Source organism: Melospiza melodia, chromosome 5 (assembly GCF_035770615.1).
Source record: "Melospiza melodia melodia isolate bMelMel2 chromosome 5, bMelMel2.pri, whole genome shotgun sequence".
NCBI lineage: Eukaryota > Metazoa > Chordata > Aves > Passeriformes > Passerellidae > Melospiza > Melospiza melodia.
The window spans coordinates 34,315,789-34,334,381 of record NC_086198.1 but is presented as its reverse complement, the minus strand read 5'-3'; the positions used below and the strand labels follow the sequence as shown (position 1 = coordinate 34,334,381).

General features: G+C 40.5%; 1 protein-coding gene across 1 annotated transcript; it reads right to left on the bottom strand.

Annotated features, from left to right (window-relative positions):
- Positions 1-998: 998 nt before the first annotated feature.
- On the bottom strand, positions 999-18,102 carry USP38 (ubiquitin specific peptidase 38). The gene is made up of 10 exons (XM_063156994.1): positions 17,380-18,102; positions 15,834-15,969; positions 11,262-11,391; positions 10,909-11,010; positions 8,326-8,484; positions 7,801-7,994; positions 7,168-7,261; positions 6,278-6,384; positions 3,884-5,222; positions 999-1,342 (listed from the first exon to the last, which is right to left on the bottom strand). The coding sequence occupies exons 1-10, from the start codon at positions 18,062-18,064 to the stop codon at positions 1,181-1,183; spliced, it is 3,108 nt and encodes a 1,035-aa protein (XP_063013064.1). The 5' UTR covers positions 18,065-18,102; the 3' UTR covers positions 999-1,180.
- Between the last annotated feature and the right edge of the window lie 491 nt (positions 18,103-18,593).

The window sequence follows — 18,593 nt, the reverse complement described above, 5'->3', positions numbered from 1 at the left end:
CTCCTTAGGCAGAATAATTGTGGGCTTCTGCAGACTAAAAAAAAAAAAAAAAAAATAAAAGTCCTGAACTCACCAGAAAGTTCTCACTACCAGCAAAAGCCAAAGGCAAAGCTTCAAAAGACTCTTCTAAGCAAAGATCCTCAGCAAAGACCAAGAGAGGCAGATTTTCTGTGATTTCATGAACATAGCTCCATCTTTATGACCAGTTTTTTCTCAGCAGTACAGGCCATGAAAGTTATAGATCACTTGGTATGTATATTTTTAAATCAAAAAATAAAGGGCAATACTTACTGCATTTCAAACTAAAAAATTTTAACTTCTGGAAACCTAAAAGCCTTCTATAAATGCCTTGATTTCTAATGCTGACAAAAAAAAAAGACTACTAAGACATTTTGTCATCCTCTGCAGCCTCAGAGTTTAAGTTACAGTACTGCAAGGCACATACAGAATCTCTTCCTTTCCAATACTCAGCAGATATATTCCCTGAAATAATTTTAAAATCCTCAAAACAATTAGAAATGCTACTGAGTTAACAACTTCTATTTAAAAACATTGCTCCTACACAACATGCACTTTTTTGGATAACAAGTTAGCAAATATGTATAACTTTTTTCTTTTCATTTACACTGGAAATGGACTGAATAATTTTTAACCTGGAAAGTACTGTATCATGTCACATTTAAGTTATTGCCTTCATTACAAATTGCATCATATCTGAAAACCCACACAGGTATTGTATTTGAAAATAAGCAGTGGGTGAGAGAGTACAGATGCAGTTTAGCCCATCTGAAAATGGCTTTCCACATAAAGCAATATCATCAGAGTAAAAAATGAACTTTCTTCATTCAGTGGATGAGGACAAGAGAAACTGACATAAGTACATTTTTGTTCAGTTTAATGCAACATCATCATCATTTACTCAAAAAAAAAAATCTTAATTTTCTGGTTTCTGGGCAAGCATACCTTAATATGAAAGCAACTGAACTTTAAGAGGTAGGTTTCTTTCCATTATGCGCTTATTTATTTCAAATAAAACACAACCAAAAACCCACTACTATTTGCTTTTGGACAAGGACCAAGTCTCAAAGCCTGATACAACTTGGGCAGAGTTCGGTATTTTATTTGTCCTCAGCAGTACTGGGCTGCTTTGGAACCAGTGTATTCCACGTTGTCTTCACAGTCAAAAGACCAATCTACCAACAGTGCTGAACCCACCCCCTCCTCCTCCACCTGTGGGCCCACAGCTTCCTGGGGGATCATTGTCATCAAATCCATTGGGCCGGAACGAGCAAGAGGCCGAGGCAGCTTGCAGTGCTTGTGTTCGAGCACTGAGCTCTTGCTCCTGAAATGAGAGAATAAAGACAATTAAAAAAAACCCAACCCACAATCTCACACCCTAACACCCTAAAATGGCTTTTAAAGCAGCATCACTAATTTCTAGTGAACAGCTAAGCTGAACTTTCAAGGTGATCATCCTCAGCCAACCTAGGATGTACAACTTCACTGATTGTCAGCATGCATAAACAAAACAAAATAAATCCATCTGAGTTCATCCTAAAATTGTATTGGAGCAATGTGGGACATTGCTAAAGATAAGACTGCTGATGAGAAGTTAACAAAACAGCTTTTGATATATGTTTAATATAAATTTTCATCCTAGCAATTTTCATATGCTTTTCTTGTTGGTTGCAAAGTCAAAAAGGTAAAACCTTTATATCAATGTTCATTAAAGACACTTCCTCATTCCACTCCAACTGCACAGGATAGCAATATACTCAGATAGCTTGTCCATCCTTTGGCCTTTTATCTAGTTTCTATTCATTGCAGCTTTTAAGCTTTCAATTATTACTGCTATGCTAACTGTTATAACATAGCAAGCCTCTGCAACTCTCAAGCACTTGATAAAAATCAGAGTCAATTGCTGGAAGATGTACCTGCACAAGTGGAAGAACACGAAAGCTCTGCTGCCTGCCAGCTGCTTTTTCAGCTGAATGCTCCTGAGACTTCTTAAGACATCTAAGAAAGGGATGAGCCACATGCTTTTCCTTCATTAGATGTGTCATGCACTATTTTGTCTCTGGCCAACTAGTTCAATAAACCCTGAAGCAATTTTCCATCTTTAGTATACCTTTCTCAGCTTGGCCAAGAGCTTCAAAAATTGAGGGAGAGAAGGCAGATATTGGCTCTTGAAGGCTAAAGACAATGGACCTGGCAACAAACTGAAAGCATTACTGTGCTAAGGCTCATACTGATTGCAGCCTTCACATGACACTTCATCACCACACACCTCCCTAAAGGCAATGAGAGCAAACTTTAGAACAGGGTTGCAGTAGCTACAGGGGTCACCCTTCAACTCTCCCTGACTGTATTATACTACCATGAAACCACTAAACTGAAGTTTTGTCCAAATACTTTGACAGGTGCTTAAAGTAGACCTTGTGAATTTAAATTATTCTGCCCTTGTCAAAAACACAGCCTAAGTTTGAAACTATTGTACACTACTAAGGACTGAAATGTACACTCATTTTAAAAATTAAGATATTTGGAGGACACTGTCTATACAGTTGTGCTGGCCATACTCCTGAAGACAGTATTATGCTATCTCCAGCAAATGTGGAGTCCTAAGCATGTGGCTAACTCTATGACACACCAAAAACTATGTATGTTTACTGGGAATAACAAGGAAATATTTAAAACTTGTAATACCAGAAATCAAACACAGATTTTGATTAAAATAGCAGACCTTGCCTAAATAGCCTGTTCAGTTAAAAAAAAACTACACTACCAAACTAGTTACCTTATACAAGTGGTGTTTTTACAAGCACCTTATTTCTAAAACATTTAATATTTTCAGGTTGTTATATTTATCCCCACAAGTACTACAATAGGTCAGTAAAACTTGACAGTCAATACAGTTCTCTGGACTCAGAATTTGCAGAGCATCCCCCCTTGCTTTCCATTTATTTGCAGTAAGGGTTTTAAAATTTGTTTTAAACAGAGTGGGAGCAACCCATATTGCAGGTTTAGTTATTTATACTGAAAACATCTTCATGTGCCATGTGGTAAACATATGCAATAGCAAAACAAAAGCAGTAAGGTACAGAATTTTTTGAACATATTTTCTGAAAATTAAAGGCTTTCTCAGGACAGAAGAATATATTCTTAACTTAGCTGGAAAAATTAATTTAGAACTCTGAACCAACAGTGAAATATGGCATCTTAAAACATACTTTTACTCCTAGAAAAAAAGCAGCAATGCTATAAGAATTGTGTGCTCTCCACATTGAAGTGTGGAGAGCATTGTTTTCTTTTACCAGCAAACCAAAAGGCTGCCACAGCTAGGTGAGGTTCTCAGAACACAGGGAGTGTGCTGCTGGAAGCACTGGTCCCACAGAGAATATGGCAGAGGCAGCAAAGGGAAAATGGAATCCAGTCACCCACATCTGGGCATCATTTCAGTTGTTCCAGCATCTCAGTAAGCACAGTTTTAGAAGTCAAACTTCCCTACTAATGAAAATGCACTAGTAAGAACACCACTTAGAAGTTTTTAAGTAAACTTAAGCCACTCTTGTAATTCCATAAAGGCAATGAAAGTTTGAACTGTTTGAAGCCTCTCCCATATGGAATGGCAAGTGGTTAAATGACCTATACAAGCACCTCCACTCAAACTTTAAACTGAACTGAGTTTGTGCCATTTTCCTTGAAATTTCCCATCTAACAGTCACAACCTTACTACAAAACCTGTCCAGCAACACCAAGATGAAGCCAGACTGGTGATTTATGGGTAATATGACAGAGTACTTAAAAGCTACTGTGTTCTTTCCTGTACACTGCCTCTTGTGCGGCTTAAGGAGACACCCTTTACACAAAACTTCCATCTTACCTGCAAGTACAGTTTGTTATCTTTTGTAATAGCATCCATGAGGTCTTTTTGTAGAGGAGGGTCTCCATTTACCCACAGGCCATTTGCTGGATTGGTGTTTAAGCCACAGGTGCTGTTCTGCTTTTTGTAAAACAGAACATAAGCAGTGTCCTTTGGAAATCTACTGGTGATTTTCTGGACTGACTGAAATGAGGTAAATGTCACTCTGCTGTCATTGAACAGAAACCATTCTCTTGGCATCTCAGTGTCCAGCTCATTCTCTACAACAGTACAAGGACTCTCCTCTGTAAACAACTTATCCTGAGGAGCAACTAAAGAAAGAGCTGTAGACTGGTGGCAGAGCCCTGAAGGTCCTGATCCAGTAACATTTCTAGCATATGAATAATAATGCCCACTTTCAGAGGATACCCCAGAATGCACCACCACAGAGCTCAACACATAGGGCACCAGCTGTGGGCAGGTCACTTCATCAGCACCAGAGGGCTTCAGTTTTTTAGCAAGGTTTTCTCCAGTGTCAGAAATCTCCACACCAACAGACCAGCCTCCTGAAACAACAGCTAAAGGAGACGTTGCTCTTTTCACTGGCAGTTCCAATACAAGTGGTAGAGAAACATTGTCCAAGATTTTGCGCCTTATGTGACATTTTGGATCATATGAAAATCTCAAAAGAGTGAGAATGAGGTATTCAGGTTCCTCAATGATTTGCATAGTTTTTTCAGCATTCTGTAAAGAGGCACACTTTTCACAATAATATTTGTTGTCTCCACTAAGGATTTCAGGTGCCAGAAAATAATTGAGCAAGTCTGTAACTGACAGGGTGTTTTTACCTACTAGACTCTGAGACATATCCCCATTATTTTCAACTTTGAGTTCAGAAATAGTGGTATTCTCAGAGCTTGGCTCACTAGAAAAATCTATAGTTCCTTCATTCATTCTTGTGTCACATCCACGATTTACTTCCAAATTACTGAGAGGTGTTTCTGCATCAGGACTGGTAGCTGAAGCATTACTTTGCACCATGTAGTCATCTTTCACTTCAGAATGTTCTATGCACTTTGGGTCAGCATTCTCTAAGGAAGCTGGGGGACAGAAAGCCAAAGAGAGATCTGTGAAAGCTTCTTCCTTTTGAGACATACTTTTGCAGTTCAAACAGCATATGTTAGTCTTCAATTTTCCTCCAAACATCTTCTCTATTAGAGTTCTTTCTTCACTTTCCATACAAGGTGCTTCAGTAAATGCTTTATGGGCAGTTTCTTGTGCCCGGGACTTGTCAGTCATAATACTTTCAGAACTCTTTGCTGAAGACAATGCTTTCAAAGTTCTCTCTTCTTCATGCAACCTGAAAACAAAGAAAGATAAATCCAAGTAACTGTGCTATACTCCAAACATTGCCACACTATTTCACATTTTTTTCCAGCTAAAAACCACAGATGGTTAAGTTGCTAAAGTATCTTAAACTAAAAAAAAAATCTGTTTCTTATTTTTTTATGTAAGGAAGCTGAAGCATAGAGCTCCAAACTACAGTGCAAGTGGCACAAATACATTTATTGTGGGTCTCATATATAACAGAACACAATGGCTATATTGAAGAAACTGGCAAATATTAAAAAAACCTAAAAATGTTTTTATTATTTACCATTACATTGCGTTAATAAATCAGCTCCTGAGTTGATTTGGCCTGTATGTCAGACTTGGTAAGAGAAAAAGTAACTATTTGGAAATAGTCTGGCCATAAACAAAGAAAATGTCAGAATTCTGCAGCCAAGAAAGTTCTGTGGCAAGAAAATCCAAACTGAAAGAGGAACCCAAAACATGGACATAAAAAAAGAGAGAACACTATTTCACTATTGAGATAAATTTCTCCAAGAGCAGAATGTGTCTTAAAGTAATACTGCTTAAGTCCTCTTTAGCAAGCCAAAAATAAAAAGCATTATTAATAAATGTAGGTATTACTGATTTATCTTTGCCACAGCTAGTTTCCTAGCTTAAACTGGTTATAAAGACATGTACATCTCTTTGTGACATGCACACCTTGTATGAAATACAGCTGTCTCCACCAACATGAAATTCCAGAAGCACAACTAAACTGCTTTCACCAACTGCTATTAACAACAGGACCACGACTTAAACATAACACCCATGTTTAGATTTATAAAAATGGCACATTGTTACCACCGTAACATGTTCTCAATTATCTGGACTCAATATGGCATCCAGAGTTCACTACAGACTAAACCCATGAAGAAAAGTAGTTTGTAGACTATAGAGAGGAATGAGGTTGAAAACTCCTGATCCCCACTCATGCACTGGAACTGTTACATGACTGCTCCTAGGAGCTCAACATTACATGGTGAGGCTGCAGATTGATTCCCATCGATGGCACCAGAACCGTACCTGTCTAGCAGGAATCTGAGATATTCTGAACAATCCTGCTGGGACCGAGGAGTGAACCATGGTGGTCTGGAAGCTTCAAAGAAAATTCTAGGAGCATAGGCCTCCCTCTGTTCAAGTGAGAGAACAGACAAGGTTACATAGTTGCAATATAATAACTTCAGTTGATTATATTATTTTAATATTAACAGCTGAACTATGGACTACATTATCACAGAGTAGCTGAATGAAACACAAGGTACACAAACATTTAAACAACTTAATCATACAAAGGGAGAGCCATTAATTTTGTGGCAATCACCTCTAGTACAAAGATACAAGTAGTTTATCCTGCCAGCAAATATTCATGTTTAGTGAGTACAAGCCAGGTATTACAGCAGCTATCTTTCTTGCTGGTGAGTTAAAAAAACCTGTTTGCTTTCTTCAGAACACCAGTACTTCATAAGGACCCATTTATTTTGAAGCTCTCTTGTGCCTTTCCAGCATTAGCAAAATGTTTTGAACAGCTAATAATGTTCACATTAGAATTTGAACTACAATCAAATTTAGTGTAAAAGTCAATGAAGGTCACAGTTTACCCTAGAAAGATACATAAAATCAGCTTGTATATCAACTGAGGTCTTATTTGGATTTTTTCATTCTTTCTCCTCAAAGAAAACCTATCACTACCTATAAATAGAAACAACAAAACTCCAACATAATCCACCTAGAGAAATGTGTATTTCTAAGTCCATCCACACCATCTGAGCATTTGAAGGCAGACTGATTCCCATACAAAAATGTAATATTTGTACTTGAAATACTCAAGAGGACTCCCCATGGCATCATGTTTGTTTCTCAATTTTGGTACATAGATCTAAGCTTAAAGAAAAACAGATGAAAAACTGACATACCTGGGTATGGGCCAAAAATGCAAAAAGATGCTGTAATTTTCTCATTAGGGAATTACAGCCATTTAGATTCAGAGATAAAACATGTCTTCTGAAACTGAAAGAGAGACAAATGAAAGACTTTCCTAGCTAGACTTCTAACAATTCAGTTATCATTCCAGCTCAGATAATTACTTTAAATTGAAAAAGCAAAGCACATAACACTTCCTTTAATACTGGAACTCTGCTCTAGTGCAGATGTAAAATTACTGTATGGTAAGAATTAACACTGCAAAACACCCATGTCTTTAAACATTTAAATGTGTAGGAATAGGATACAGACAGACTTTTTTTAATACCCTTCCAGAGTATAACAAAAGCATCACCGAAAATTTTTACAATACAGCAGTGAGCAAGGACAGTGAGGGAAAAGGACTTATCTTTTGACACTGGGTAGAAGAATCAGGATTTTTAGTGGCTAAAATTGCAGTTTCCAGAACTGAACTTGAACAAAGCAACCAGTAACTGAGTGCAAAACAACCCACTCAGCTATAGCAAGGTAAGAGACCCCAGGACAAGTTACTATTCTGTGAAAATCAATAATGCAGTAACTGCAAGAATTATTTGCAATGAAAAAAGCTGTTAAGAAGCACTTACTCTGTAGCCATAAAAAGTGCCTGAATAACACTGTTCATGTAGCAAGTATTTCCTAGATTTATTAGGCCTGTCTTCCCAGTTTCAGATTTTCCAGAAAGTCTAGATAAACAAGATGGCAAAGAACTGGATTGAGAAGTCCAGGCACTCTGACTGAGGATCAACTTAATCTTCTCTTCAGTGGGTTTGGGCATGTCCTACAAGACAAACATTTAACACGCTTAATAGGTTTGTTTATTTGTTTCTGTTTGTTTGTTGCCATCCCCCTGCTCCCCAGTTCTTCAAGGTCTTGCTGCTGCCCCTGATAGCCGAGGAGATACAACAGACTGCCCTCCCTTGTTCCCTTCCCTCCCCCAACCTTCTCCAAAGCTTTATACTCATTTTATATTTCAAACACAAGAGTGACATGAGATGATGTGGTTAGCTCTTTTCTCTATGTGGAAGCGCTAATGAATTTGGATCTGTGGAACTACAGCTTCACATCTGGGAAACAAAAAACATTCCATGCTCTTAACATTTCTAATGTACCTTAATAGCTTCCAGAATGGGTTCATAGAGCTCTGGAAAACCTGAATAATGATACATCATACAGTGTATCAACTCTGTCAACTGCATCAAAAAGGCTGTACTGGAAGGCAAGCCATCTCTCTTGAAGGAGTGAACCAAACTCACCACATGTGGGACAATCTAAATGGGAAAACAAAGAAACAAGCAAAAAGGTGTTAACTCCATTTTCTCCTTTTTGTTTTCTTCTACAAAATACTTAATTGAACTTCATTGGTTTATACATGCCAAATGACAGAAGATCTTTTGTTATTAAATAAGAAGTGGTTGAGAAACAATGACTTGAAAAACATACATTACTCTTAATATATTACAATTTTCAAGCAGCACAATTGTTCAATGCTCTCTTTAGCTCACATAGCAAGTTTTAAAAGGAACTTTATGAACTTAAAAAGGTGCATGCTAACGTTTTAAACAGTCAAGTGTCCAAAAGTACTCATTAAGGATATTAACTGCAAACATTTTGCTTTTGTGCCACCACTAACAGTTTAGTATCTTGTTCTGATTTCACAGATACAGTTTTTAAAACAAACCTCTAAATTTTCCTTTAACAGAATCTAATGCTTGGACTCAGGAGCCAATGAATAAATTCCTGCTATTCCTACAAGAAGGAAACTGGCCCATAGCTCCACCTAGTGAGGCAGCTCAGCTCCATAAACCACAACCATGTCATTTACTACAAGCTGAAAGTTTACCACAGCTATAGTAATCTATCAGAGACTTAGTTCAGATTCAGGAATACTTTAAACTGGCCAGATTGGAATCAAATGTTGACTTCATCTCCTTCCTCTTCTTCAGCACAGCTCTCTACTTTTAAATGTGCAAGACATTAGCCTTAAGACATCAAGCGGAAGTTTACTTCAAAGCAGACACCTTTGCCAGTCTCCAAGCGATTAAGATTGATTAACTGTGAAAGAAGCTGACAGTATAACTTCTCATCATTAATTACTTTCAAACAATTTTTAAGCTAAAAGCATAAAATACAGAAGGGGAATCATAAGAAGATAGGAATCTGAGGAAGGCATAGCAATTACAAGAACTGATATAGTTCAAAACACCAAAGTAAAAAAGGCTAGGTGCAAAATACAGATTTGTATCTGAGATACGATAATTCTGAACAGACAAAGCACATGGGAAGAAGAGAAAAAGGGTAGGTTCTCAGTTCTGCCAAAGAGTAAAATTCTGCAGGCTGGATAATACTGCAAGCTACGCTTTGAATACACAGAATTATCTCTTCTGGCTCAAGGTTGCATTAAACTTTTATATATCAGTAGATTTTTGATGATCGTAAGTTCTACATCATACACTTCAAGTACAAGACTGCTTCTGCTACAAAAACAAAATTTACGTTAATGATGCTCAAGTATAAGGAGATGGAATGTAATTTCAGATGCATTACCAAGTAAATTAATTTCTATTTATCAAATGTGCATTTGACACTTTCATAATCAGACCATTTGTTACTAAAAAAGTAAACAAGTACTTAAAGTGAAGGAAGATATTACAGAATACTAAATGGTAGTAGCACAAATAAATGATAGTGAAGAAAATGGTTTAAAATGGTCATGAAATCTTGCAGGGAGATATTTATGCAAGACAGCATGCAGCCTCCAATAGAAATTTTCTTTGGTAAATCAAATTCCTTCTACTAGAATAGGCGATCTGATATATTACATTTTGTCTAATGTTTTGTCTCTCTCAGGAAAAAAGAAAAGACAGAAAAACATATGAAATATTTATGCTTTGAACATATTCAGAGCTTTTAACTGTAACTCAAATTTCTATCCTAAGACAAGATCAGGGCACTGGAGAAACTTCGGAGATCTCTCGGTAAAAGCCAACGGGCATAAGGCAATTACTCTGACATTAAACAAAGGGCTTCATGCCCCTTCAGAGCCTTGGAAACAGTTACAGAGACAACGTGCCAGGCTGTTACTACTGAATCTCAGATGTTCTCCTAAGCTTTAAGCTTAATGCCAAGTGTGGGAACACATTGCTGTATTAACACAGTCACTCTCACACCCTATCCATGGCCTTAACTAATGGAATGCATTTTGAAAAGGGGTCATTAAAAATGGTGACCTTTAATTTGCCCATGAAGACTGACACAGACTGCACAGCCTTCTGGAAGTTAAGTACTTCTGGGTCTCATGAGCCTATTCAGGGTGACCAGGTTACACAGAGCAGATTACCTCTGCTACCTGTTTTCCCCAAACAGCTGTCCTCAAAAACCTACTTGCCGTCCAACTTTATCAGCAAATTCCACACACAAAATGGATTTCCAGAAGCATGCAGTTAATGTGATGCCCACATACTCCTGCCAGAAACAGGTACATACAAGGAAGGACAATGCTTGTTTCCAGTTATAGATGAAGTGGTTGAATCTGGAATCTAAAAAGCCTTCCTATAACCACAGGAACCCGATTCTACAACCTTCCAACAGACAAAATCCAAGCACATCAATTCTGTTGCTCTTTATACCCATTTCAGAAACTACACAGTGAGTGACATTTCAAAGCACTGAAAAACAATTATTTAGTAACTCACCAAATGAAAAGCTTCTGGAGAATGCTGGAAACTAAGTAACATATGGGAAAGGACAGCAAGGGCACCAGGCCTCACTAGAGGAAACCAAAGTCGATTAAAGACCTAAAAAAACCCACATTTATTTCAGTGAATCTGCAAAGTAAAATTTCAGTTAACACAAAAAAATCTTCAAACACACAGCCATTTGAAATAGACAAAATCGTTACATGCAAGTGACAGCCATAAATGCATTTACATCATATTTGCAGAATAAGAAGATACTGTATGTTACAATAAAAAGGATGCTACAAAATAGCATAGCTGGTAGCAATTCCTTTCCCTCTCCCTTTTTTGAATGCTTTTTTCCAACATACCAATTCGATTTTAAGCAGGGTGACATCAATGAGGATGGTAAATTTCTGGACTGCAGCCAATCCTTTCAGCAGTGCAATCACCCACGTTTCCACATGCTGAGCCAGAGGCCAGGACAGCCAATCAATCATTCTGCAAAACAGGAGAACAAAAAATATTAAAAAAAACAATATGCTGCTAACTTTAACCTCAACAAAACAGATGCTTGCAACATGCTTACACAGTAAGACTCACAATAAGTAATGCAGCAATGTTGGGCAAGTGGTAAAATAATTTTGATTATATCTCAAGTAATTTAACTCTGAAATTAATAATGATTTATTTAATACATTTGAAGTAAATATGCATCCCCAAAAATACCTTACCATAAAAAAGTCAATATTTTGTATTGCTTCTTGTTGGTCTACAAAATGCACTCTGATGTTATAGACATTGAGCTAACATATGGCAAAAACTTACTGCTGAACAAGTGCCTGTATCTGGTAACCTACCCTCTAACACCTTTTACTCCAAAGCAGACCAAAACTGACTGCTAAGGAAGACTCTTCAACTTACAGCTACCCTCCCAGAAGCCACTCCAAACACTCTCAATTAACAGTAAAATCTAGTAATTTAAAATACATTGAGCAGCCTGGGGTCTGCTACAAAAATATCAAAAGGGATCATTTCACTTGAACTAAGAAAAAAGTGAAGGGACCTCCTGTGACTAGAAAATACAGTGAAGTATCAGGAACAGAAACCAGAGGTATTTTAAATGAATAGTTAGTTTATCCTGATCCTTAAGGCAGACAAGCAGATGAGCTGAAACAATTCTAAGACACAGACAATATTGTAAGGGAGTGCCAGCTAAAACATGATATCTAGGCTTTGTTCTTCTGAGATTTTAATTGGTAATATTTTGAATTTTCTTTAATTGTCCGTAAGATTCCTTTCTTCAAACAAGATGAGGCAGCACTAACTTGGCAGCACTAGGTGGAAGAAAAAACTTTCTACCACAAGAGTGGACAGATATTGAGACAAGTTATAATGTATATATCTTAGAATCTGCACTTATAAAGTACACAGGCTTCTCTAAAATAAGGGATCTTTAGAACTGCCTTTTTAACAAACAAGCACAAATCTTACCAAGTTTCATCCATATTACTATAAAAAAAGGGAAAAAACATGGCAACATCATAATCAGTGCTCTGAATTTACACAAAGCTCTTATTTCCTCAAGATATTGAATTCAAACATGTTTATCCTGAGAAACCTTTCCATATATCCTCTGAAATACAGAATCAAAAACACAGGCCCAGACTGTTTTTGTCTGTGAAGAAATAACCTTAAAACAAAACCCCACAACTCACAAACCAATCATGTTCAAATCTTCCCCTCCTTGATTTGTAGGCTTGGTGCTTTTCAGGAGTCAGAAACATCTGCACAGCTAATTTAAACCCAATGACAATATATTGCTTTCTTAACTGTTTAGACAAGTATTCTGTAGAGTCCTACACTAGAACCACTATTCTAAAACATCTGACTGTTCATCTGAAAGTTAATGATTTTGAGAGCAGAAACAAAAGCCAGACGAGACAGAAGTGAACTCATTGAGACTGTCCTAAAATGCATCACATTTTACATCTGGTAGGTGAAGACCAGGTATTTTGGTTGCATTTACTTGGCTTCTGCTCTGTTGCAATCAATGAGTGCTCATTTTTAGGCAGATACTAGTATGGGCCATGATGATCATGAATATGAACAGAGGATTGCTTTTTTGGGTTTGACTAGATTAAGAAAACCTTAAAAGCCTCAGGAGGACCTTCTTCCCCATACCACCCTAAAATCAGTAGGTTTTTTACCCACATATATGGCTAGTAAGGACAGTATTTTTGATATCTTTGAAAAGAAAACTATTTGTGCAATCTCAGACAGTAACTTCTTTCACAAACTATCTCCTTCACACATCAAAGAATCTGGCAGCTCAGATTATGGAAAAAATCCCTCAGATTAGGGAAAAAACCCAAAACAGCAACAGAAGATCCTCTGACTACCTGTCACCCCCAATAACTTACAAGTCTTTTACATTTTTTCCAATAGGACAGAGCACCTGGTTATATCCGGAGTTTTTCTCAGCAAAATTTTCCATTTCTCTTAACAAAGATACTTGGGTTGAAGTGCAAAGAAGCATTATACTTGTCAGGATCCTCAGTACAGCCAGTTCATTCCCTCCCAGACTTCTGAGGTAGACTCTTAAAGGACCCATATATCCTCAACGAGATTCAACAGTTTTCTGCTTTTTCTCATTGATGCTTCAGGAAAGGCTTCATGAGACAGCTCAAGCCAAATTCTAACATGATCATGTACCGTCCAGTCTGAGCAAACTCAACTCATCAGTGTGTTAAATATAAATTTTTACTATTCTGTGCTCAGCTTCAGAAACATTCTGCAGTGCCACAGATGCTCTACTTAGGAAGTGAGCAACAAGGTCTCTAATTTACAGTCACCAAAGCTCTGCTAACTCCCATCAAACTTTGTTGTGCCTGGAGTTCTGCACCTCCTGGGAATGCTGCAAGCCCCATGACAACAGAGCCATTTGGTGCTCCAGACATTCCAACTGCATTAACCTCTTAACAATTGCTTCACTAAACCAGAAGAGAGGCATAACTGCAAGGGGCTGCCAGAGGTAGAAAAAGAAACTGGATGCAATGTTGACATGAGGCTCCATGGAACCAACAAGGTTCCATGGAACAAAACTAGAGGCTCTGAAGAGAGAGTATTACCTCAAAGAATGAACAAAGCAAGTAAGATTACCCTTCCCTTTCAAAAGCAAGAGAAAAATTCACCCATTACATAGCTGGTACCAAAAAAAAAAAGCACTTATTTGATAACAGCTCCTGCTGTAACCAAAGCTCAGTATTGCATTGCTTCCCTAAGCAGAGGCACACAGCAAAGGTGTTCTCAAGCCACAGTTTGTTGTATTCATATTGTTATTATCATATTTCTAGAGTCCCATACCTTCTGAGTGGTTTTCTCACATACAGCTCTTCACAGCAGTGTTGCTCCTGCTTCTTCACCAGGGCTCCTCCAAGGCTCTCCCTAACCAGCCAGCCCACCCCCTTTTATCCCAGTTATCTTCACTAGCCACAGCTACTGCCCAATTAAGGACACCACAGCTGTAGCCCATCTAGAACAACTAGGATCGGGGCAAGGCCACTTATACAATACATAAATTTTATTAGGGCTCCTGCTGTAACAGTTCTATGATCACACTATCTTGATGCAGCAATGCAACAGAAATGTTAAAACTACACTAACTTGAAAATTAATCACCAGCACATTACTGGCAAATTATAAGCGTGACCAAATCCGGAATTTCCCAGGTCTGACCTTTAGATTGGGAACACAGCTTTGCTGAAATCTCTTCAGCCAAGGGGATACTCTTGAAGTCCCTACACAATATGTCTTACCCCAAATTGTATTACTAATGCTGCTTTTCATTATGTTTTAACAGAAATACAGCTTCTCAACTTACTGTAAACACAAGGAATGTTTCCAGTGTGAGAAAGCCCACCAAGATATTCAAGTGCTACACTACATGAATGCTTAAGTATAAGAGTACACCCAAATGGATGTACTTAAAAATAATCATATTGCAGACACTGAACTCTTAGTTTAAGGCTTCTTAAAAATTATTTTTTAAACAAAACAGATTTCTAGTAGTCCCCTGTTTAACTGCATTACCCATTTTCCTACCCTTCAGTACTCTATAACAGCTTCTTCAATCGGATTCCAAAGAAAAACCCACCAATTTCAAGGTCTTCATCCTTCTATCACTGCCATTTTTCTGCATCACTATTATTCACATATCTGAAGATACCAGTCACAATTGCAATCTTTATCCCAGTCTGTTTACACTGCTACTCATCTACACCACACTTACTCGAGGTTAGATTAGTGACAAACAATATACAATTGCTTTTACATAATTTCTATTTCTCTGTCATTCAAAGAACGTCCAAAAAACCTATGACGGTTTGAGTGAAAAGAGTAATAGAAGCTGTTCTCTGTGAATCCTTAAAAAAAAATTAAAACATCTAAGGAGAAAAAAAATCCCTCAAAGCTAAGCAGTAAAGCTCATTTAGAACTGGCTCCTTTCTTCTGAGTAGGAGCTGATGGTTAATATCACACGAGAATGCTATCCTGCTTCTTGGAAAACCAGAAAGGTTCATCTTCTGAAAACAAGGCCTTGTTTCTCAGTTTGACTGTAAATCCTAAGCAGTTTCCTACTTACACCATCTTCCATAAGGCAGAAGACCTCACTTAAGATGTCATCTAAGAAGAACACAGGTATTTCCTCTCAGTTTCTATTTAACCCTCTTCATCCACCCCAGCTGAGCTGGAGAATGAAGCCACAATAGCAATAAAGGCAGCAACCTTAAACTGAAACCATGGGACTTAGAATACCATTTCAAAAGTTCCTCTTCTTCACACTTTTGTTTTGTTGTTTTTTTTACTGGAACTTCAGTAACAGCTTCAGGAAAGGCAAGATTAAAAAAGAGTCTCTTCTCTCCATTGACAATTAAATAGATTACCTGCACAGAGCTTGAGTCATACTTGTATCTTTCACGTTAGGGTCTGTAGTAAGGCTCCTGATGAGTACTGTAATCATCTGCAATGGTATGTGCTGCACAAGACTTGCCAGTGCAACAGAAGGCTCGAATGAAGTATCTGCAACAATTGAATATGACAATGTAAGGAACTAGAAAGAAAACTCCATAGAAAAAAAGTAAGCTTCTTGTTCTACCATACAACCTCACCATGGTTTAAAGTGACAATAAATCTATCCTATATCTGCCATTCTATTATCACAAACCAAACCAAAACTAGAATACATCAATGAATTAATTGATAGCAGTCAATTACAAATGCCATTAGTTCACTTCATACCCGTGCAAGAAAGTGACAATCTGCCAACTCCTTCCTCCTCCACCTTAACTGGAATTGAGAAGTAGGTTTTGTATTTTTCTAAAAAGAAGTACCATAAGTTGTTTATTATACTTCATATTAAGCCTAGGAATTTAGTGCAGCTGGTATTCTTCACATCCCATCTCAGCAACTCTCTGCTGACCATACCACTTATGGCAAAATACAATGGCAAGTTTCCCAGGTGCCTCAACAGCAAAGGCACTTTGCAATGGCAATTATTATAGTACTTCACAGACTTCAGAAGTCAGAAAGGACCTATTTGCAATCACATTTCCATTACTGAGGCACTGGATGCTTCCTAAAATTTTATACATTGCTTTTACATATATTACTTACACATATTTATAAATCTCTATTTGTTAAACAGTTCCAGGGAGCAAGAAGAAAGAGCAGCCTTTCATGGAATCACAGAACTGTGTTGGAAGGGACCTCTGGAGACCATGTAGCCCCAAGGCAGGGTCACCTCGAACAGGTAACACAGGAACACACACAACTGGGGTCTCCCTCTCTCCAGAGACTCCACAACCTCCATGGCCAATCTGTTCCTGTGCTCCACCACCCGCAATCTAGACAAGCCTTTCTTCATGTTCAGGTGAAATTTGTGTTTTAGTTTTTGGCCTTTGCTCCTTGTCATGTTGCTGGGCACACAAAGAGTCTGACACCAACTTCTTTGCAAGAGCCTTTGAGATATTTATACACATTTTATATTTATAGTTTTAAATCTTCCTTAATAGGGCATGCAAAACCTCATTTCAGTATATGACTTAAAGCACTGTATCAGTAGTTTTTACAAACACAATCCTGCTCCCCAGCAAAAAAAAATTAGAAAAAAAATCAGTGTTCTCTATCTTTTGAGGGGCGGGTGGGAAATAAAAAAGGCTTTGCTTTCTCCACAGTCAAGAAGCTGCATTTTAGCATGTGGGTGAGAAAGCAGCGGTTACCAGGTGATGCCTGCAGAGCGCCCACTGCCTGCGCTAGGGCTTTCCTCCTCTCCGAATAACCCACTGCCTGCGCTAGGGCTTTCCTCTCCTCTGAATAACCCACTGCCTGCGCTAGGGCTTTCCTCCTCGCCGAATAACCCACTGCCTGCGCTAGGGCTTTGCTCTCCTCGGAATAAACCCCGCCCCGTTACTGCGCGCCGCTCCCGCTCACCCGCGGCGGAGATGACAGCGAAGAGCTCCTGCAGCGAGGGCAGCAGCGTGTCGGGCTCGGCCTTCCAGACGCTCCGGAGCAGCGCGCTGACCTGGCTCACCTGCGAGACGTAGAGGCGCAGCTCGGCCTCGCGGGTGCCCTGGCTCTGGAAGTGGGCGATGCTGCGCACCAGCTGCTGGCAGAAGGCGAGCGAGAGCTTCCTGCCGCGGGGCAGGCACTGCGGGAAGTCGCCCAGCAGCTGGCACAGGCGGGCGCAGAGCGGCGGCGCCGGCCGCTCGCACACCAGTCGCAGCGCCTCGACCTGCAGCAGCTCGAAGAGCTCCAGCACCGAGGGGCAGCTCATGATGAGGCGCAGCCCCGCCTGGATGTAGTCAAGGATGGCGGGGTCGCGGTTGCTCAGCTCGCCGTAGCCGCGCTGCAGGAGGCCGAGGACGAGGCCGCGGTTGAAGAACGCCTCGAACTCGGCGCGGTGGAAGCGGCCGTAGGCGTCCAGCACCTGCCGCCCCACCTGCCGCTGGAAGGGGTCGGGGCCCTGCAGTACCAGCCGGGTGCCGAGCGCGAACATGGCGCGGCACTGCGCCTGGCTCAGCGGCGTCTCCGCCGACTCCACCACGCGCCGCACGATCACCCGCTTCAGCGGCAGCGGGTGCGAAGAGCTCACCAGCCCCTCCAGGATCTTGTCCATGGCTCCAGGCGCATCGGCCGAGCGGCGGCGGCGGCGGGCCGGACCAGGCCTCGGCGGGGGCCGCCGCCGCCGCCGCCGCCTCCCCGCGGCCCTCTCGCCGCCCTGCCGCGCAATGCCGCCGCTTCCCCCGCGGCCCTCGCGGCTCCGCCCGCCCCTCGCCCGGGCGGCGGCGGCCCCGGCCCCGCTCCCCGGCGACCCCGACGGACGCGACGGAACTCCCGGCCTGACCCGGAAGCGGAGCCCCGCGAGCGGGAAGCCGGTCTGAAGGGGGCGGGGGGAGCACGGCGCAGGCGCCGGCTTTTCCGCGGCACGCTCCGCCCCCCGCGCTGTTGGCAGCCAATGGCGAGCGAGCGCGGGGCGGGGCGGGGGCGGGTCCGGCCGTGAGGGGGCGGAGGGAGCGCCGCGGCGGGAGAGCCTTGGCAGGGCCGTGTGGGGACGGGGCCGGGGTCCGGGTGCCGCGGGAGGCTCCCAGAGGCCGCAGAATTCAGAGCCGGTGCGGGTTGTTCCCCTGCGTGAAAAACGCCAATCA

Coding starts and splice junctions, on each gene's coding strand:
- USP38 (XM_063156994.1), bottom strand. CDS start 18,064: ATGGACAAGATCCTGGAGGGGCTGGTGAGCTCTTCGCACCCGCTGCCG. Junction 15,970..17,379: donor CGCTGTCATCTCCGCCGCGG/GTGAGCGGGAGC, acceptor CAATTGTTGCAG/ATACTTCATTCGAGCCTTCT. Junction 6,385..7,167: donor CATTTTTGGCCCATACCCAG/GTATGTCAGTTT, acceptor TCACTTGAACAG/AGGGAGGCCTATGCTCCTAG.